Source organism: Dasypus novemcinctus, chromosome 21 (genome assembly GCF_030445035.2).
Source record: "Dasypus novemcinctus isolate mDasNov1 chromosome 21, mDasNov1.1.hap2, whole genome shotgun sequence".
In the NCBI taxonomy this organism is placed as follows: domain Eukaryota; kingdom Metazoa; phylum Chordata; class Mammalia; order Cingulata; family Dasypodidae; genus Dasypus; species Dasypus novemcinctus.
Genome location: NC_080693.1, coordinates 27,353,127 through 27,374,425, shown reverse-complemented (window position 1 = coordinate 27,374,425; position 21,299 = coordinate 27,353,127). Strand labels below are relative to the sequence as shown.

Sequence of the window (21,299 nt, the reverse complement as noted above, 5' to 3'; positions counted from 1 at the left end):
TCACCCTCCCCATTGCCCTGACCCTGCACGCGGCCCCCTGGGGTTGGCCTTTGGGCTCAGCCGTGGCTCTTGGTCACTGAGTGCCGGACACGCCAGCCCTTCCAAGCCCCCTGCTGCCCCGGCGTCTGACCTACCACCCCTTCCCTGCACTCTGCCCCACTTGGGTGGCTAGTCCCCCAGCTCCCCCAAAGCCCTGGGCCTGGGACCACGGCCAGAGGCGGTCGTGTCTGGGACCCAGCGTGCCTGCACCTGGCTGTGGGTGCCCCCATCGCAGCTGCCCCACAGTTGGCAGCGGTAGGGAGAGTTGCTCCCCTGTCCTGACTTCTTCCCAGGGCCCCCCTGCCAGTCGTGACAGGGTGGCCGATAGGTACCAAGGCGTCAAGCATTTTACAAAGGGGCTTCTCCTCACTGGACTAAGTGGATCTGCGGCTTGTATCCTGCAGTGAGGACAAGCCTGAGTCTCAAACTCATCTAGTTGGGCCCCCTTCCATCGTAATCTCCACCGGGTGGCTCTTTTTGCTGAAATTCTTGGGGGACCCTCTTTCCACCTGACGTATCGCTTCCTCTCCCTCATGGATGATTTCCCCCTGAGTTTTCTATTTTGAACTGCCTGCTCTTCTTCAGAGCGGCTTTACCCACAGGATGCTGGCGCCTGGGTAGATGGCACGGTTCTCAAGGGAGATTTGCGTTGGCCTTTGCCAGGTACCCCCGGGTGACCAAGCGTCCCTTTTATGTTGGAGCTTTCGGGTCAGGCACATAGTATTGACTTAAATGCCAAAAGCAGGCCCTTGGTGACAAATTCTTGGGAAGATTTTTATTTTTTCGCTTGAAGCCTAGGCCAAAACAGACAGGCTTTCTTTTCATCTCCCTGATTCAGTGGGTGGCAAGGTTTTGGTTTTTTGTGGGGGTTGTTTTTGTTGTTTTAATTTAAACTTTCATGAATTACATCTCAGTGAAATTGAATCTTACCTTCACGTAGAGGCTACAATACTACTCCCTACCCTGACAGGCCTGAGGTCTCTTTCCTGTCTTGCTTGGGCCCTAAAACCTAAACCCCGCGGCAGCCACGCCCGCGCCTCCCCTCTGCCGAGCCCAGGACTGCGCAGCTCTCCTGCTCTCACCGCCGTGCTCCTTAGCTCCCTCTTCTTTTCTGGACCCAGGGATTTCCTTGCTGTCCTCCAAGTTCAGGTATGCATTTGAAGCAATGCTGGTTAAATGTAATCCAGCCTTTCTAAGTGTTTTATAGCTAGGAAGCGTTCTGATTATCTGGCCAGCCACACTGCTGGAAATCTCGGTCCACCTCTGCGGTTTACAAAGACACTGGAACCCAGGGAGGGGACGAGAGCCCACCGAGGTCTGAGGCACACCCAGGCCCAGAGCCCAGGCCTCCTGACCAGGGTCCTTCTCCCGTGGGGGGACATGGAAAGATGTGCCTCCATCATGAACTCAAGAGACCTGCACAGGCCCTGACATGCCCCCACCCCCCCACTCCCACCCCCCACAGGAGCCCGGCCAGGGAGGGCGGCAGGAAGCGAAGGCCCCAGGCTCTGCCCAGGGGGTCTGGGCAAGGGTCGGAGGGGGTAGGGAGCAGGTGGAGAGTGGTGGGGGGCAGAGAGCCTAGGCCGCACACTCACGCTTCCTGGAGCCGGGCTGCAGCTCCTCCACGCGGTACACGGAGAGCCGGTCGGCGCCCCCGCACACAGAGCCCTTCTCACCCTTGCACTCCTGGCCGCACTCCTCCGGCCCCACGCTCGCGGCCGGGAGCCGGTTCCCGCAGTAGCACTCTGCCCCAGCCTCCAAGCCGGCGTAGAGGTAGGACCTGCAGGGGCAGAGGGGCTGGGGTGAGGCCTGAGCCTGAGTGTGGGCTGACATGCCATCGGCACGGGGCCTGGGTCCGGGAAGGGCAGCCTCGCAGGTCAGTCCTCAGCTACGGGCGCCTGGCTGAGTTTAGGGAGCAGAGGCCTTCCTTTGGGATGCACTGATTCAGTCAGCCCCATGGGCCCCCCTTCTCAGGCCTGAGCTTCGCCCCGTAGGTGCTGTCCGTGGTTAAAGGAGAAGCGGGGTGCTGGGAACCCCGTGCCGGGGTGGACGAGGGAGCTTCAACTTGCAGCACTTGCCAAGTTCTACGGCATAAATACTCCCACCACAGCTGATTTCAAGTCCCCAGCAGTTTAATAACCAGCTCACAACATTCCTGAAAATCTCACAGTTGGCTCTGCCGGGCGGCCTGAGGCAGCTCCAGCTCCCGCACATCACGGGCTGAAGCGCCTGCCGCAGCCTCCGCATGGCGACCGCCCCGCTGCCCTGCCCGCCCTCCAGCGCCATCGCTTTGCCTCCTGTACCCAGCTCAGGCCTGTGGGTGGAGAAAGGTTGGAAGGGGAATCCATAAGGCATCGCAGGGGGTTTCAACTACAGAGAGACCAACACTTTCAAACTCTCGTCTCGGTGGCACTGGGTGTAAAAAATCCAGACTGAAAACCCAAACACAAGCTTCTGGTGCCCGTCTGGCCACTTGCTAGTGGTGAGAACCCCAAACGCCACGTCCTACCCCTGAGGCTCAGTGTCCTTGACCGTGGGGAGAATAAAATGGAGACGGTCTCGGCTTTAGCTTTATCTAGACTACAAAGCCCACGTGAGCAGGGGCCCTGACTTTTCCTTCTCCAGCCTCAGTTTCTCTATCTGTAAAATGGGGATAAATTAACTGCCGTCTAGCAGAAGGTGGTGTGGATTATACAACAAATGTGAAAGAATCTTATGCAGTAGAAAGAAATCAAGAGTCCCATCTACTGAGTGTGTTATACTCCCCCCTCCCGTAGACACACTGGGCTGTGAGCGCCTTGAGGCTAGGAACCATTTCTTGGCTCAAGTGCCTGGTACTACTGGGCGAGCTTTTGCAGTATCAGGAAAAGCAAGCCTTGCAGGCAGTGAACACAAGATGGAAAATAAAGTTTTCCTATCAGAGTTAGAAAGGTCTTCATTGAGAAATCTGGGTTAAATCCCTTGGTTTTATTTTAAGCACATAAGTAAACTGAGGCCCAGGAAAACAACTCACCAAAGTCACAAGGCAAGTCCCTAGCACAGCTGGGCTAGAACCCAGGGCCGAGCCACGCCGTGGTTTTGGATACTCGGGTCTCGCCTGCCTCGTCCTGGGGCTGTCCCTTAGACTTATTTCCAGGGCGGTCACCGCCCAGGGCCCCAGCACTCACCGCTCAGCACACGCATCCTGGCAGTGGGCGACGGTCATCTTTCGCAAATCATAAAACACAGCCCCCTTCAGGGTCCTCTCCTGGCCGTCATCGCTGAAACACCCGACGTACGTGCCTGTGGGAGGGGAGGCCTGGGGAGACTCAGAGGCCTGGGAGATGGAAGGAGAGCCCCCATCTTGAGCCCGCCCTTGGGAAAAGCCAGCAGACCCCCAGCCCTTCCCGGCCACCCCGCCTGGCAGAGAGGCCAGAGAAAGAAGGCTGCGGTCCAGGGGACCTCCGGGCACCACGGCTTGTTCGTTTCCAGCCCCTTTTCTCAGCGAACGGCCCGCTGTCCACCCAGACAGCCGGGTGGGGACCTGGAGTTGGCCTGACTACCGCCTTCCTCCACGGTCCCCACCCTGAAGTCTGAAGAGTTTAATCCCCCGCCCCCCAGACCCCAGCCCCTCCTCTCCGTCCTCTCCCTTCCAAGGCTCTGAGGGCCTCTGTGTTCACCGGCCTGCCCGCCTCCACAAATGCCCTATAGACGGGTTCCGTTGCCTCCTTGTAAGCCAGAGGGAAGAAATGAGTTACAGAAAAGATGCGTTAGCTAGTAGCTTCACGGAGGAAAAAAAAAATAGCTGTCCCAGGAAGAAGGGAGCCCCCCGTCGCTGGAGGTGTGTAAGCAGAGTCTGAACAATTGTTGTTAAGGATGTAAGAGAGATGTCCTGGGTGGGAATCAGCAGGTCGGGGGGCTGCTGAGGCCCCTTCCCGCCCCGTCACCGGTGGGACATCCTGCTCTGGAAGGGGACACTGGGGTGGCGTGACTCTTCAAAGCAGGGGCCTGTGCACTCACCAACGTGTGCGCCGGTTCTGTCACCAAGGGGAGCAAGATGCCTCTTGGGGAGCTCAGGGACGCTGGGGGCTGTGAGCACAACGCAAACACAGCCACGCAAAGGCCAAGCGCACCAGTGTTTTGAAAGAGCGACAGTGGGAATCTGTGAACACGCCGCCACACAGCCCCCAAGCATGCCAAGGCGCACCCAGCACGGCTGCGCAGAGATCCACATCGGGCACCTGCGATAAAGACGTCGCAGGTCTCCCAGAATGTCTGCGTTCAGCTCTAGGCCTCTGCAGTGTCACCTGGTGGGCGCGGGCACGGTGGCCTCCAGGGACATCAGGGGGGCTCTGGGAAGGAACACGCCGGGGCCCCCCGACAGTCTGCCAACTCCCAAATGGCTCTTCTGTCAGAAGGAAGTCCTGGCCTCCAGCTGGGGGCTTCGCAAGGGGCAGGGGACTCGTTCGATTCCTGCTGAGGCCCAGGGAGAGGCGGACCAGCCAAGGCTCGCTCTCCAGGGCCCACGTTGGGGAGCGGCGTTTCCGCTGTGAACCCCACACGAATGACCTGCGCTCCATTCGTTCTGCTTTCCGTGCCTCAGTTTCCTCCACTGTCCGATGGAGCAATGCCCACCCTCCCTGCCTCAAGTTCACGTCTCCTGCCCCTGCTCTGCTCCCTGCGGCCACCCTCAAGCCCCCCCTCTGGCTTCCCGCCTGGGACGGCTGAGCTCCCCAGCCAGCCCAGCCCTCCGCAGCCTCTCCTTTCTCGGGTTTCCTTGAGCTGAAGCATTTGAAAAACTCGTGTCACCCGAGTCCTTATCACTAGCTGGTGCTAAAAATCTTCCAGACCCGTGTGTCTGGTGTCTGCCACACGGCTGAAGACTCCTTGAGGCAGGGCCCGTGCCTTCACCTGTCTGGGCACCGCCCCCACCCCATCCCTGCGCCTCCCCAGGGGAGCCGGTGTCAGCAGCTACTTGTCCACAGTGGGTTTTGGCTCCTAAAACCATACCAACAATATTCTGAGAGTGCAGTCTGGAAGCAGACATACATCCAAGGAGGGGATGGCCCTACTGCGCTATGACAAGGGCCAGAGTTTAAGGATGGCGAACAGGGGCAAGTGATCCCGGGGGCTGGACCTCTGCCACATAAGGGGTGCTAAGGGGCCGGGGATGAGGAGGGGCAACGCCCACCTTCAGGGGTCTGCCAGGGGGTCTCGTCCACCTTCCGGGCCAGGAACCTGGCGAGACCGCCCCAGGACGCTGACCAGCACAAACGGCTGCGCCCCGCTCCTGAGGCCTGCTGCTCGGACCCCAGGCCCCGCGCGCCTCCCTCCCTCCTTAGGGAGGGCTCGGGACCCCTGAGATCAGAACGGACCGCGACAGAGAGCCTTCACCCGGGCCAGCAAGGATTCATTTTTCTTTTCAGCCTGCCCACTTAGTAATACCTGAGAAATTCTGGATGTGTTGCTCGGCCAAGGAGAGATTCCATTACAGGTTTCAGTTAACCATCCCAAACACAAGCTCGGGGGTGGTTAAACATGCATCGCTGTCAATGGGGAAATTAGCCAAAAGGCTCTGAGGCTGCCTGGGTTTGAGATCCTGGGAGGCTGAGACCCGGAGCAGATGGTAACAGCCTTTGGGAACTGGCAGGCTTAGGTTCAAATCCCAGCTCTGCCTGGGACTACCATTGCCATTACTATCTGGCTGTGTGACCCTGACATGCCGCAGCCTCTCTCTGAGCCTCAGCTCTTCCGTCTGTAAAATGGGGATATGGAGCCAACTCCATGAGGTGACATGTGTAGAGTGTGTCTAATACGAGGCTTGGCATAGAGTAGCAGTTGTTTAATTGTTAATGTATCATTATTAATAATAGGCACTTGAAAATTACTTTTCTTCCCTGAAACTCCATTTCTCCATCATTAAAATGGCAATAGCACCACTTACATCCTAAGGCTGTTTGAAGATTAAATTAAATGAGGTAACAGATGTCCATCTACGCAGCACAATGCGTGTCACATAAATAACAGATGTTCAAATAAATATCAGCTATTATTATTCTGATCGCATGCTCTAGCCCCGGCCTGCTGGGATGGTGGACCAATAAATATTAGCTGAATGAACCCATTAATAAAGGAGAGGAAAAAGGGTTCAGAGCAGTAAGGCCGGGTTATCCTGGAAAGGAGGAGAGGCTAATGAGTTATCGACGGGCCAGCAGGTCTGGAGAAGACGGCCCGGCCCAGTGCGCAGAAAGGCCCGAGATGCAGATGTCCCCTTCGCCACCGAGGAGGAGGTTAGTCCTTTTTCTGGGAAAATGACAAACGGCTTTTTAAACTTCTTGACAGAGGCAAGAATGTGCAGAAAAGGGAAGAACTTCCGAGGGCTACGCTGGGACACATTGCGAGGCGGATATATTACTTTCGGCCGAGATGGAAGCCATGTATTATCGCCTGTGACTCGGCATCTGTTCATTTGCACATCAGAATGGACATGCCGTGAGGCTATTACTGATGGCTTTGGAGATATTGGAACGTCTTTGGAAATTACTATCAATAAAAAACAAACTGGCTACGGAGAAGTTACTATTTTTCCCCTAGTAAACTTACTGACATTTTATTCCATTATGGACATTGTCCAAGGTATAATGAAATGCTCCGTGATGGATGGCGCCTCCTGCGGCTTCCGCGGCTTGCAGGATCCCCTTTCAGGGGCATGGCGGGTTGCCCGGGCCGCCAAGAGACGCCCGCTTTGTCTGCAGCCCCGGCAGCTGTCCCGAGTGCTGGAGCGCGGGCTATTTTCCACCTACCCAGCGGCCTGGCTGTGCAGGACAGCAAGGGGCTCCGAGGAGAGTTCCCAGGCCAGGGCCCTGCCTCCCCCTTTCTGTGAAGCTCGCCAGCCACGTGACACCCTTGGTTTTTATACTCTGCAGGGAGAGCTACCCCTTCCTTAAATCTGGGGGCTATTCAAAATATTCAGCAACACATGGGGGCACTGACCCTTTGGAACTGCTACTTGTAGGAGCCTTAGCAGGATCCTGGATGCCCCTTGCTGTGCCAGGCCTTAACCCTTTACTTGCTGGGTAACTGAGAGGTTTGGGGGTTGCTGGCAAGGGCAGCCAGAGTGGAGAAGGAACCCCGGGGGCCCAGGGCAGAAGCCTTTTACCAAAAAGCGTGGAAGTGTTTCAGTCTTCTAACCACTGATAGGACCATACTGGTGTATGACAGTTGAATGTCAGTCCTGCTTACACCTAACCAGGGTCTCTACAGCTTTCACTGGATCCCCTTCCATCACTCATGTGGTGCATATCTGATACTACCACCAGGCTGAGCTCAGGGTCCAGGGAACAGTACACATGGAGCCTCGTGTGGGGATCCTCAGTGAGTGTGGGTTGAGAGAAGTGGAGAGAGGAATCAAGGTTGATCTGCCCAAGGTCACAGAGCCGTTGGGTGGTAAGACCAAGAAAGGAATCCAGGTTTCTGTTTCCAAAACTTGTGCTCTTTCCATGGCTTCCTCACAAGAAATCCATATAGACTTTTGTCAGCCATTTACCCTTTAGTCTAAATGAGTTGTATTGAGGCTCCACTTCTTAGTGTGTGGGGGGAGAGTTTTCAGAAATCATAGCTGTATAAAATGAGCTCTATGCTCCAACCACACTCTCTACAAAGGCTTTCCTCAGGCAAGAGAGCAGTTCCCCTTGTGTTTTAAGAGTCCAAGATCAAGGAGGGTGTAGACAGTGATGCTGAGACGCTAAATGAGCTCAGTCAGGATCTAACAAGAACCACGACCCTCCCTGGTTGCTGTGTGCTGGGCCTTCACAGCCAGTCCACATCACACAGTGTAAAGAGCCCCGGCCTGGAGCCAGGCAGGCCCTGGGCTGGAACCCGGCTCTGCCACGTTCCGGCAGTGTGATGTGGCAGGTCCTGTCAGTGCCCTGCCCGTGTCCCCCGGGCCCTGCCGTTTCAGGGCACGCCGGGCTGTGCTCCGAGATGCGTGTGCTACCCTGGCTCCCAGAGCCCCCAGCTGCATTAAGTCCCAGGAGCCCACCGTGGTACCTGTTGGATAACCCACCCTTTATAGGTTATCAACCAGGGTCTCCAGGGACCACTTCCCAAATACATGATGTGCACCTGCAGCCTTGTTTCAGGCTTTCCTTCTTAGGAACCCAAGCTTAGAGAGTGACCTTGGGCAATTTACTTAATTTCTTTGCACCTTAGTTTCTTGCTCTGTAAAACTGGGATATAATAACAATAGTACAATTTACAGGTACATAGTAAATGCTGTATATGTCAGCTATTTTTATTAAACAACAGCTGCCATTTATTGAGTGCCAAATAATATTTTAGGTTTTCTATCCCAGAGGTTCTCAAACTTAAACATGCATCAGAATCACCTGGACAGCATGTTACTGCACAGTGTGCTGGCCCAATCCCCAGAGTTCCTGATTCAGCAGGTCTGGGGCGGGGAGGGCTGCGAATGTGCACCTGTAACAAGCTCCCAGATGAAGCTGATGCCACTGGTCTGGGGACGCACTTTGAGAAGCACTGCTCTATCATGTAGAATCTTCACAGTAACCCTGGAGCAGCTCCCTGCAATCGCCAATTTAGAGAAACCTGGAGAAGTTAGGGGACATGTCCAAGGTCACACAAGCCTGTGGCTGAGCCAGGATTCAAGCCGAGCTCAACGCACCTGAGCTCAAAATCGCCTGCTTACACATCTCGGCCTTGAGCCCCGTGTAAATCCAGCTTGCAAGGAGCAGAACTCCAGAGGACTTCCCACCACAGGCCCTGCAGGTCTCCTGCAGAGCGGAAGGGAGGGGCAGTCTGTGAAGGCCACGGTCGGCAGTGCGACAGGGCCAGAGAATGGGGATACCAACACCATGACCCCCGTGGGGCTCCCGGGACCAGCTCCCCAACAGGCCAGGGAGCCAGGGCTGCGCACCTACCGTGGTTGCGGGCGGCTGGCCTGAGGGCCTCGGGGCCCAGGGCGGGCGGCCCCTGGGGGTCACCCATGAAGTGGTGGAACCAGCGGCGCCGCAACTGGCGCAGCTCCGAGTTGCGGCTCCGGAGCCAGCGGGGGCCAGGCCGGGGCCGGGCCAGGGGTCTCCGCAGGACGTCCACTCCGAGCAGCAGCTCTGGGCTGACGTGGGGTTCGTGCAGTGCCCTGCTGTCCAGCAGGCCCACGCCCAGCGCGACGGCGGCCACGGGCAGGGCCTGCAGGGGGCCGGGCGCCTGGGGACCCGGCGGGAGGGCCACGCGGGCCCGCTGCAGCAGCAGCAGGCTGCCGGTCATCAGGTAGGCGGCCGTGAGGAAGAAGAGCAGGAACTGCGTCCGGCGGAGAAACTTTTGGAGTCGGAAGAAAGGTTTGGCCATGCCCCCGGGTGGCAGGGCTCCCGGCTGGAGCCCCGGCTCGGCTCCTAGCGCCCGGGTGGGAGGGAGGCCGGGGCCTCCGCGGCCGTCATCCCCGCATCCCAGCTCCCCTGGGGGTTTCTGTTCCCGTTTCCAGCAGGCATCCAGGTGGCACAATCACTCAGCTCCAGGGGCCACCGGACGCCGCAGCTGCAGCTTCTGCCTGAGTGCCACGGACTGCGCCATCCCTGAGCTCCTGGCTGGGAGATCTGGAAGGGTGGAGAAAGAGCACTCAGGTGCAGAAGGAGGATCCGCCGCCCCCTGCTGGGAGGCCCCTCTGCCCCAGGGTCAAGGCGCCCCTCCCCCATGCGCATTTCACCGAAGGTGCCAGCTGTGCTGCAGGAGCACTGGACTGAGAGTCCCAGCTCTGCACTCATGGACTGTTTGACACTGGGCAAGTTGTTTAACCTCTCTGGCCTACAGCTTCCTCATCTGTAAAATGAGGATAACTCCCTTCCTCTCAAGCTGTAGTGAAGAGTCGACAACGGCAGCAGGAGCACTGAGGAGGAGGAGGAGCACAGCAGCTTTTTCCTGAGCCCTTACTATGTGCCAGGCACCTGATGAAGCATTTCACATTTAGCCTCACTCCAGTCCAACCAGCTGGATACTGTAATATCCACATTCTGCAAATGAGGAACTGTGGCAAAGGGTGGTGGAGTTCCTTTCCCCAAGTCGCGGGGCTGGCAAACAGGGGCCAAAGTGTGCGCAGTCTGCACTCGGGGCCGCACGCCCAGCTACTCCATGGCCTGGCCCACCAGGAGACACCACCCTGCAGATGTGCCCAGCGCCGGGCACGGGTATCTGGCACCTCCCAGGGGTGCACTGGGACTCTGAGTTGTGTTCTGGAAAGAGCTGCCGCAGAGGTTGGTCAGCTTCAACACAGGTGGGGGGTTAGGGTGGGGGGCATGGCCTCCCCAGGCCTCCCCAGGGTGACAGGCTGGCGGCAAAGGGACAGGACAGCGCCCGGGGCGCATCCCACGGGCAGAGGCCGGGCACCTGGTGAGGACAGAGCAGAAGGGCCCTCCGAGCGGCCTTCCAAGGGCGCCTCCGCCCCCCAGGCCATGCGCTCACACCGGGCTCTGGTTCTCCCCGGCGGGGCCTCTGAAGTGGGCTGTCGGGGTTGGCAGAGGGGTCCGCAGCTGCCGCGAGCGGGGCTGCTGGGTGAGGAAGGCCCTGACGACAAGGGCGGGCTTGTCCCAGGAAGAAAGGCTCCGAGATGCATGACTAAGCCACTGCCCGTGACAAACGTGGCCCGGGACCCCTGCCAGGCCCGCGCGGCGGCTCAATGGCTGCTCTGTGCGCCCGGGACAGCCGGCCGGGTGTGAGAGGAAAGACAATGTTTAGGCTCTCGGGGCCTGGCATTCCGGGGCCGAAGATGCGAAGAGGCCCAGGCCGACGAGCCCCTCCGGCCCGGCTGTGCCTTCAGGCCGGGGGTGGGGGTGGCGGGCTGGGTAATGAGCGAGTGGAGGCTGAGTTAACCTCTGAGTCGAGAAGCCATTTCAGAGAGGGTCTCCGGGGCTCTGATTTTCCTCTCTAAGCTGGTGTGCGCCAGGCCCATCCCGGCCATCTGCGTCAGATTTGTAAAACCACAGAGAAAATCCCAAGAAATCCTGACTGATCTCCTGCCCCCAGCTTTGGCGCCTCCAATCCATCCGGCACCAGGCTGCCAGGGTGATCCTCCTGACACGCAAATCTGATCATGGCGTTCCCTGCTTAAAGCCCTTTTCAAGTGCTCCCTATGGCTTTTGGGATAAACGCCAAGCTCCTTAGCATGACATACAAGGTCCCTTCACGATCCGCCGCGTCCAGCCTCATTTCTTGCCAACCTCTTTCCTCTGGCGGCCCCAACACGCCCGTGCGTGAGCGCATACCCCACCACGGTGCTGCAGAGGCCCCTTGGGCCTTTTCCTCCCACTTTACCTGGTGAATCCCTCTGTGTCATCCGAGGCTCAGCCCAGGTGTCACCTCCTCCAAGAAGCTTTCCCTGACCACCACCCACCCACTGGCTTACAGTCCCGTCTTCCCACAGCCCAGGCTGATCCCTATCCCAGCACTCACCGTCTGGGACAACTTGTCAGTCATTCCCACTGGGAATCGACTCAAGGCTATACAGCCTTGCCCTGTTCCTTTTGCAAGCCCAGCCCCCCGCGGGAGGCACAGTGGAGACGCACAATGATTTTTATTTCCGAATGAATTCTTTAAAAAGGAATAAGAGGACAGATGAACTCATAGACAGACCCTGATATCAGAAACCTGCTCCTGGGGATATCTTAGGGTAGTGAAATCTCAAACTCCACTCATCAGAGCTGTGGGAGCTCAGCCTAACCATGGAAAAGAGGGTGTGCTGCCCTGACACGGCTTAACACTGGGTCTTTCAAATGCACGGAAGCTGACAAGAGGGCCTGAGCTCTACGGGCTATCCTTCCTATGGTGGGATTCTACCAGGAGTTTCTGGATCTGTCCACACGGGGTTCTGGCTAGGAGGGTGGGATTCTAGCAGTGAAAACTCCTGTAAAACTGGAAGAACATGGGGTGGTGTGGAACTCCTGATATAAAAAGAAAGTTTCTGATGAGATGGAGCAGAACGACGGGGCCTGGATCACCAGGGCAGAATTCTGAAGGCCAGATGCTGCATGAATTCTATGTGCAGGGTTTGGAAACATGGTACAAGTGGGACAGGGTGGGGAGTGGCCAGGATTCAGTCGGTCACACCCAGGTTCCCAAGGCCCTCCAGAAGTTCCCTCTGGAGCGCCTTCTTCCCAGAGGGGCCTCCCCTGGTCTGGGGTGGTGGGTGGCACTTTCAGGCCAAAGTTCTACAACACAGGCCTCTTCTAGGAAAGGCTGCCACTCCGAACTTTAGAGTTGTAAAGCCGATTTCCCGCCCACACAGGAGAATGCCCGCTACGGGGTTTGGGGCAGGTGTGCTCAAAGCACGGGGAACTGGCCACCTAGCCCCCTGAGGTCCCTGGTTCTAGGCCTCCACCACCGTCACCACCCACATCCCATCTGCCAATCATCCCCTACTCTCTGCCACGCCCATCTCTTCTCAAAGCTGGGAGACAGAGGGCTTCTGTCCAAGGGCTCCCACCCACACCGCCAAGGAAGTCAGAGAGCAGAACCAGCCAGCCCCTAGGGGATGTCCACCCACTGCCTGGGGGCCTGGGAGGTCCATCTTGGGCCAACCATCGCACAGCGACACCACAGGTCCCTCACCCGTTAAGTGGAGTAAATCGGCAATGCTGTGGGAATCAAATTAGAGAGAGGGTGGAAAACTTCTCTGTTCCCTATAGATTGTGGCATGCGTTGGTTAGGAATGGAAAAGAGGCAAACAAGGAAGAGGCACGGGCCTGCGACAGCTTTGCCACTGGTGAAATCAGTGTCAGGGAGCGCTTCGCCTCCCTCTTAGAGCCCCCTCGCCCTCAGGGTGGGCCCCGTATACCATTCTTGTTTAAAACTGATCCCCACACTACGACTGCTGGTAGCAATTGCCTTATTTTTCAAAGCCACCGTTTACTAAGCACTTACAGAGTAAACAAATGGGGTGGACTGGGCTGCATGGCCATTTGCTCCATACAGAGGCAGATGGCCTTAGGGTCCCATTTCAGAGCTCAGGACACCAAAGCCCAGTGAAGCTCACTGCCCAAGGTCAGGCAGACAGGCATTTGAACGCAGGCAACCAGGCTCCACAGCCCACCCCTGTGCCCACCAAGCTTCATGCCTCTCTCCCCAGCCCCTCTCTGGCTTCCCACCAGGCAAGATAGGTTCTTGAAAGGAGTCTAGAGTGTCTCTGTCAGTACCTTTCTGAAAATATGCCAGACCAAAGCTCCCGGGACGATGCCGCACATGGCGCCCCTCAAATTAAACCTTCCAGACGCGGCGATGTGGGTAAGTGTCCAGCTTTCTGGGGCGCTGGGAGGCAGCCTCAGGGCCCTGCTCTTCCTTGAGGATTTGGGATAATCCTCCCCCACCGCGTGCTTCTCCTGCAGCACCTCCCACACGGAACCGTCCCAAGTGCTTCCAGGAGAAGCTGGTGGGCTCCAAGGTGGGGGCGGGGGGGCGGGCCTCCACCCCTGCTGGGGTTTGGGCCTTGTGAGGGAAGGGGCAGCCAGGCTCAGTGTGGAGCCTCGGGCTGGACCCCTGAACACCCACAGCCCTGCCCTGTGGCCACCCCGGAAGCCTTGAGTCACCCTAGAGAAACGCTGGGCCTGAGGGACAGGAACCCTGAGTGGCCTCTTGGGAATGAGAGCAGAACTGACAGGGCCAAGGTCCAATTCCATGAGGTCTCAGGGAGGGAGGCAGGAGCCCAGAGCAGAGATGAGGACTCAGAAATCCTGAGCCCGTGCCTTTGTTGCCACCTGGGTCCCAGGGAAGCAGCCTGGAGGCTGCTGGCAAAGGAACTGCTGGGCTGGGCAGATGGAACCAAACCCTCCGCCAGGCTGGGGGTCAGGCTGGGGGCTTCAGAGAGAGGGAGCAGGTGAAGGTGGCAGGGAGGAGAAAGCAGTGCCTGGGGCCTGGGGGCTGGAGAGCAGAGCTCAGGGCTGGCCCAGGGCTGAGCAGTGGCCACTGGGGTTCCCTCACATGACTTCACCTCCCACCAGCCCTGGCCAGAAAGGACGAGCAGTGGCAGCTCTGGGGCGTCTCAGCCCCCACGGCCACTGCAGCAGAGGCGCAAACCTCTGGGGACTCTGAGCTGAGTGCCCTTGCCCTGCTGAGACACTGGACAAAAGAATGGGGCCCCAGCGTGGCACTCTCCCGACAAGGAGGTGGGCACTCCGGGTCGGTGGAGCCCAGCAGCCTGGAGCCCCAGCCTCAGTGGTGGCAGCCGTGTGGGTCTCAGCCTAGGCCCTCAGTCTCCAGCTGGGCTCACCCCATCCCTGCCTGTCCCTGCCCCTCCATCTCCCCTGCCCCTGCCCTCGCTCGGGCTCCTCGCCTGTCATCTGGACCCCACACCCCTCTCCAGGAGGCTGTCCCCTTCCAGCAGCCTCAGAAAGCAATCTTTCTAACCTGAAAAACGAAAAATGTACAGACTGCGAAGGCTCCCCAGGGTACAGACAACCAAGTCCAAGTTCCTTAACCTGGCACTCGATGGCCCCTCCTGGTGCAGTCCCCCAGATACCTTGCTTGTCCCTTCCTCTCAACATTCCTTCTAGAATTCTGGCCCAGTCAGCGCCCCCTGGCCAGGGTGAGATGCTCTGTGCCCCCTCACACAGGCTCTTCCATCAGCCAGGGATGTCTGTGCCCATCTAAGGCTCTAGAATGCTTCTCAGCCATCAAGGCTCAGCTCCAAGGCCACCTCTCCCATGAAGGCGTCCCGATCCTTGGAGCAGAGAGCACGGCCATGTGCTCCTATGACCTGTGCGCGGGTTATTTGTTCTGCCTTGAGGCAGGGCCGCCCCCAGTGCTCCGGGCCATGCTGCTCTCATCCTGGGATGCCCACCCCTCTGGGTCTGGGGGGTGAGGAAGGGAGCATGGCACCCACCAAACACATGGCACCCACTGTCCCCTGCTGGGGACAAGACCTGTGAAAAGGGGAAGAGGTAGTGTCCCTTTCTTTGAGGAGGCAAATCTCTCGATTTTCTGAACATCAGAACATAAGCGAAAAGGTCTAAAGCTTTAAAAAAAATGTTGCTAGAAAGGTGTAAAACAATTTCAAAGTCAAAACTATTCAATGCAAAGAAAAAAAGTACTTCATCAAACCCATTGTTGGAGTTCATATAGGTAAGAATAAATTTTACATAACACGTTCACGATTGCAAGGTACTTTTACACACTATCAAGTGTGTTGAATGAATGAAGAGATGAAGAAATGCATGAGCAATCTTCCACAAACCTATGAATTCAAAATCATCATGCCCATTATCCAGAGGCAGAAATTGAAACACAGACAGGGCCAATTAACTTGACAAGAGACAACTAGCTCTGGCTAGACTGAACTCGAGTTTCCTAATTCCAAGTTTGTGGTATCATCGACCATCCCACCTGGCCTTCATTTGTTTAATCCCAGGACGGAGACCCTTACACGTCAGGCACTGCGATGGGGCAGGGGCTGCCAAGACAGCTGGGGCCCGGTGTGGGCTGGTATCTCCCATTTAAGTGGGTTGATCTGCAGCCAGTCTGCTTTCCAATCAGCCAATCACAGCCTCTTCTGGGCTTTCTGCAGGCTGCCTTTTCTGTTCACTGGTTCCATGTTTCCCCACCCAGCAGGGCACCCCGAAGGGCTGTCTCAGGCCTAACTCAGGAGCTAGCATGTAAGTGTGTGTGCAATCCTGGCGAGTGGTCTGGATAAATACATGTACAGGGCGAGATTCCAAAGTGAGGCTTGCCCTTCTCTGCCTCTCTACCCCAGCAGGCCTGCAGGAACTAGAGTGGGGTCTGATGCAGTGGGAGGGGGCACAGACACCCCGGCGTGCTATCCTCAGAACCCTCATAGCCCCTCCTTCCACGGCGGCTACCTCTAGCTCCCCCCAGGCCTTCCAGCATCTAGGGCAGATACACGATAATTTTGTAGATTACAAATCACTGCAGCCCATTCTTCCATCCAGTTCTCACGTCCACACCAGGAGGACCTAAACAGGCAGGACAGACATGGACAGGTAGCAGGGGCAGGGTTCTTCCCCCCAACCCATGCTTCAAAAGCAGCACACTTCCAGTCATTTGTAACTATTAAAGTTATGAAGAGAAGAGGCTGGAAGGAGTGGTGGGAAAATGTGACATGAAGCCCAGAGAGAAGGCAATCAGAGGAAGCACTGAGTTCGCTTTTACAAACAGGCTCATTCACCCATCAGCCACCTGAGCAGGGCTGCCCTGGGCCCAGCCAGGACCCAGAGGTTAGGGCCCAGCTCTGCCCCTGCTGGTGGCTATGATTACCACTCGCCTCTTATGGATGGACCCAAAGCCCTTAGCCTTAACCTTAACAGCAGCGTAGCTCCAGAGGGAGAGTCAGGGGCCCTGGTCTCACCAAGGCCTGGGTGGGAGGACGAGCTCCAAGTGTCTGCAAAGAGAAGCAGCCCTTTCCAAGAGGCCCCTGCCCAGAGGCCTGGATTCCAATGACCCGGTGGGCTGCTCAGCTGACCCCACAGGGAACCAGCTCTGCGACTCACTCCCTGGTGCTCCAGCTGAACTGGCTCGGCTGGCGGCTCAGGCTTTAGCAGCCGACCGGGGGGGTGGGGTGGGGTGGGGGGCATGGAAGACCGGTGCCTGCCGGGTGAGGCAGTCAGCGAGGGCAGGGCAGGGAGGGCATCTGGCACTTTGCCCAATCCAGGCTTGTTATCACCTCCAGCTAGACACGATACAGGCCTGAACCAGCTTCCCGGAGGACTCCAACCCCAGTGGAGAAAAGAGAACCCCGTCCCCTCACTCCCAAACAGGGCATTCTTCAAGAGGAGCTGTGGAAACGACTTGGCTAAGGACAGGAGGAGGATACGGCCCAGGTGAGGGCCGGGGGGCTTCTGTGGGGGAAGATGAGGCTGTCAGCTCAGCCCCCAGCCGTGCGCCCGCCAGGCTTCCTTCAGCCACTGAGCAAGCCCCTGGTCCACAGCACTCGAGGAGCAAAGCGTCTGCTCTCCGTCAGCCGGCATGGAAACCCGCCATCTCTAGGGGCCACTAAGGCATCTTCTCCGAGGGGCTTCTGAGGGCCAAGCTACGTGAGGGGGGCAGACCTAAGAGAAATAAGTCCCATTCCTCCACACCCCAAGGAAACCTCTCCCCTGCCTTCCCTCTAGCATTGCAACTACAGAGTAGGGCCAGGTAGCTTTTTGCTTCTCTTTAACTCCCCACCAGCCCTCACTTCCTGAGCCTAATAGTGGCAATAAAGAAGAGAAGAGAAAAGGCCCCCCCATATTCCGATCAAGCGTACTTTTTCGGCATCAAGAGGGGTGGTGGCATCTGCTGTTGTTAGAAAAGTACGGTGGAGTTTCGCACGCCAGGACCCACTGGGGACCCAGCCCATGTGGGACCCAGGCAAGGGCTGAATTCTTCATTCAGCCTTCCCACAGGTCGTAAGAAGGGACAGCGGTCCCCCACCCCCACCCCCACCCCCCACAGGCCAGCCAACTCCACGCAGGTATCAGTGAGGGCACAGATGCTCAGGAAGCCAGACATCCAGCGAGGTTACCCTGAGACAGGAGACACAGCCACTGCCGCTTCTGGGTATTTATAAATATATTTAAAAACGCAATTAGCAGCCTCCAGGCGTGAGTCTCCATCCACACCGAGGAAGATGCAAAGCTCTACCTCGGGGTAATTTTCCGAACGAAATACATGTTCCCCTTTTGCTTCTGCTCTGTTCAAGTTCACCAAGAGACTGGGGAAAATCTTCCACTGACCGGAAGCCTGGCTTGGTAGCGGAACGAGAAGGAGATGCTTCTTGGTAAATGTCTCCTCTTAGGAGGGAGGCGGTGCGCACCCCAAATCCTGCCCTCACCCCCTCCCCGGGCCCGGATCCGCGGCTCCCCCCCAGGGAGCCTTCACCCTCCGAGGAAATGGTTTTTCGGGACTCCAGGAGGGGGACGCGGCTTCTGAAAGTGCCTTGCGCACCCCCCGGCCCCCGCCCCTCTTGATCATTACCAAGCGCTCCCACATCCACACACACTCACGCTCCTCGTCGCACCCAGCGAAGCTGCCCCAGCCCCCCGGAGAGGCGCCCCCCACAAGCCCGCCCCGAAGCCGGAGCAGGTGCAGCCCCCCGCGCTCCCACAAGCGTCTACACAAACTTGTTCGCCCGAGGCCGGGGAGAACCCTGCTCTCAGCCCGCGCGGGGGTCCCGGCTGGGGCACCCGGGAGGCAGCACTCACCCCGCGGTCCGGCCGGCTGGGGCCCCCGGCACTGGCGGCCACGCGCCCGCCTCCCCGGGGCGCCGAGCCCGCAGCCCCGCAGTGCCCGGAGCAGACGCGCCCGCGCGCCCCCGGGCCGCCCGCGGCGAGCGCACGGAGGCGCCCCCGGCCCGCGGCGCCCGCCGCCTGACTCCTCGGACGGCCGGGCTGAGCGGCGGCGGCGGCGCGAGCGGGCGGGCGCGGGGCGGCGGGCGGCGGGCGCGGGGCGCGGGGCGCGGGCGGCGGGCGCGGGGCGCGGGGCGCGGGGCGGCGGGCGGGCGCCGGCTCTGCACATGCTCACTCGCGCGGCGGAGGGACCGCGGCCGGCCGCCTCCGGGTCCTAGAGGCGCCGGCGCGCACCTCCCGGCCGCGGCGGGCGCGCGGGGGTCGCGGCTTGGGCGGCGGGGGCCCACGCGCTGACCCGACGGGAGACACGCACGCGGGCCGCGGGCCCACGCGCCGCCGCCACGCTCAGACGCCGACACTCACCCTCTTACACACACGCCTAGGCGATGTCTCGCTCTAATCGAGGCGCGGAGGCGAATGCCTTGGCACTCACCCTCCGGCACACGCGTACACAAACGCCCTGGGCACTGCCACACAGGAGCGCGCCGCAACGCTCAGTACGAACACGGTGGCAGGCGCTCACTGACACAGATACACGCTGCGAAGCCTGGTTCACGGACGAATACACTGACACACACTCAAGCACATGCACTGGGCTCCGTCCCAGTCAGAAACAAACTGTGATCCTGTGACATGCACACGCGCTCGCTGCCACACAGGTGTTTGCCCTGACCCAAGCATCGAGTCAGGCACATTCTGGATCATGGTCCTGTAGAGACCTAACACTGACACCCACATTCTCACGCACAGACACACCCACACACTACCACGCACTGGAACACACATGCACACATGATAATGATGAGGCACGGAATCACCACCACCGACACCATCTCCCCGCCTACGCACACACACAGCTCTGCCACCAGCTTCCTAAACTGCCCCACACCGACCCAAGCAGCCACACTCAACGCCCTGTGACAGACCCATGGCCCGACATCGTCGCCCCCAGAAGCAGGAGTCCCCCGACACACTCGTACAGAGACACAGAGGGCACTGATACAAACATCCACGGAGGGGGACACACGCTGCTACAGACGCAGGTCCACAACCACGCTGCTGTACACAACACTCCTCTTGAGGAGCTGGGTCCAGCCTTAAGATTCCCCACAGCACACCCCACCCTTGTCCCCCAGAAACCCCCAGCCCCAGCACCCACCCCTGCCCTGCCAGGTGCACGGGAGGGCTCTGTCCTCACCCAGGGCTGGCCGCTAAGGACGCCTAAGGACGCGCAGAGGCAGCGGGAGCAGGTGGCCTTGGCTCTCACCCCGTCTTCCTAAGAGGGAGTTGCTTGCCTCCGACTCCCGCTAGGGGCAGAGCTGATTGGCAAGGCTCAGAGGAGCCCGTTGTCAACAGGTGCAGGACAGGCAGGGAGAGGATTAGCCCAGGACTGGTAGGAGTCCCGCGTATGTAGGTCAGTCCAGTGGCACCCAAAGGCTAGGCATAAAGCGCCAGGATTAGAACTGAGTCTGCACCCTCAGAACGAAGGTTGAGGGCTCTGGGGAGGATGCACAGAGAGTGAGAGATGAGTTCTGTGTCGCCCAGCATTCCTGGTTTGCAGGAAACCCCCGTGGACACCCATCCCGCTCGTAAAATGTGCGTATGTGTATTGTTACTATTAGCAACAAGAGTAACCCACCGGGCACTTTTACAGTGCTTTCTGGTTTTCACAGCCCTCCCCAGAACCAGCTACAGCATTTGCAGGACCAGCGTAAACTGAATGGTGGGCTCCTTGTTTAAATGTTATTAAGAATTTCAAGATGATGACCGTAGAACGTGAAACCAAGCGCGGGGCCATTTGTGCACAGGTTGCGGCACCTGTGAAGCCAGCCCTGGCCCTCACAGACCCACTGTCCCACTTAAAAGTCACAAAAATCCTGAGCTGTCTTCATGTGCCCACTCATAGATGAAGCTCCTGGGACTCGAAGGTGGATCCCCCCAAGGCTCACAGCAAGTAGGGCAGGAGGGACTTGAGCCCAGCCCTTTGGGAGACCAGGGTGGGGGGGCCACGGCCGCCCCCAGGGAAGGAGATTGCCTCAAGAAAAGCTGCCTGAAGAGGGAACAAAGGCTGCCGGGCACGTGCGCCGTTCTGTGCCCAGGGCCCCACTGCACCCGCATGGCCAAGCCTCCAGGGGAGCACTGCGGGGCCCTGCTTGGGGGGACGGGTAGGTGCCCCTGCTGACGCTGCCCAGAGATGTTGAGAAAAGGGGTGCATAAGAGGGTCCACGAAGTGGATGCGAAGGGCTGGGGGGGCGCAGCTTGGGCCACTTAATGGCTGTCGGAATGGCCAGGGGTATTTCAGAGCTGGGACCAGGCCGTCTCCCCAGCAATGGTGGCAGGGAAGGGCACGAAGAGGCTGCCTGGGGTGCACCCCGTCGGAGTCACTCCCCACACCCGCCCACCACCCCGCCCCACGGCTCTCCTCTCCACAAAGCCAACCTGTTTGACAGCCGTTTGCTTATCATCTCTGTCCATATCCTAAAAGCAATTGTGAGAAGAGACGTCACAGGGACTTCTGTGGTGCTGATACATGTCCGGTTACTGTAATGGCACTCCCTGCCACCTGCCTGCAGGCCTGGGACTAAGAATCCGCCCAGTGTGATCCCACTTCAATCCCATCTGCGCCTCTTTGTGGATCCCAATTTTTAGATCCCAGGAATTTACATTGGCTCCCAGCTTCATGTCATCTGCTGGTCCCGTCCTTCCTTCCTTCCCTCCCTCACTCCTTTCTTCCCTCCCTCCCTCCATCCTTCCCTCCTTCCTTCCCTACTTCCTTCTTTCATCTCTCCCCCCTCCCTTCCATCCACCCATCCATCCCTGCATCCCTTCATTTATTCCTGAGCAAGGCCCCTAATTGTGTTCAGTTTGGAGTTGAACACTAGGGGTTCTGGAAGAACCAGTCCCCTCAAGGAATTTCCAGTGTAGGAAACTTGACAAGGAAAC

General features: G+C 58.5%; 1 protein-coding gene across 4 annotated transcripts in view; it reads right to left on the bottom strand.

Annotated features, from left to right (window-relative positions):
* The window catches only part of WSCD1 (WSC domain containing 1), a 46,631-nt gene extending 26,966 nt beyond the window's left edge, over positions 1-19,665 (bottom strand). The window contains exons 1-4 of one of the 4 annotated variants that reach the window (XM_058283730.2): positions 19,555-19,665; positions 8,958-9,629; positions 3,207-3,321; positions 1,635-1,819 (exon numbers count right to left, since the gene is read on the bottom strand). In XM_058283730.2, coding sequence (XP_058139713.1) covers positions 1,635-1,819; positions 3,207-3,321; positions 8,958-9,384 — 727 coding nt within the window. In that variant the 5' untranslated portion in view covers positions 9,385-9,629; positions 19,555-19,665. Of the gene's footprint in view, positions 1-1,634; positions 1,820-3,206; positions 3,322-8,957; positions 9,630-18,212; positions 18,285-18,719; positions 19,048-19,554 lie in introns of those variants that run through there. The other 3 variants (XM_058283728.2, XM_058283731.2, XM_058283729.2) reach the window with 3 other exon arrangements.
* Between the last annotated feature and the right edge of the window lie 1,634 nt (positions 19,666-21,299).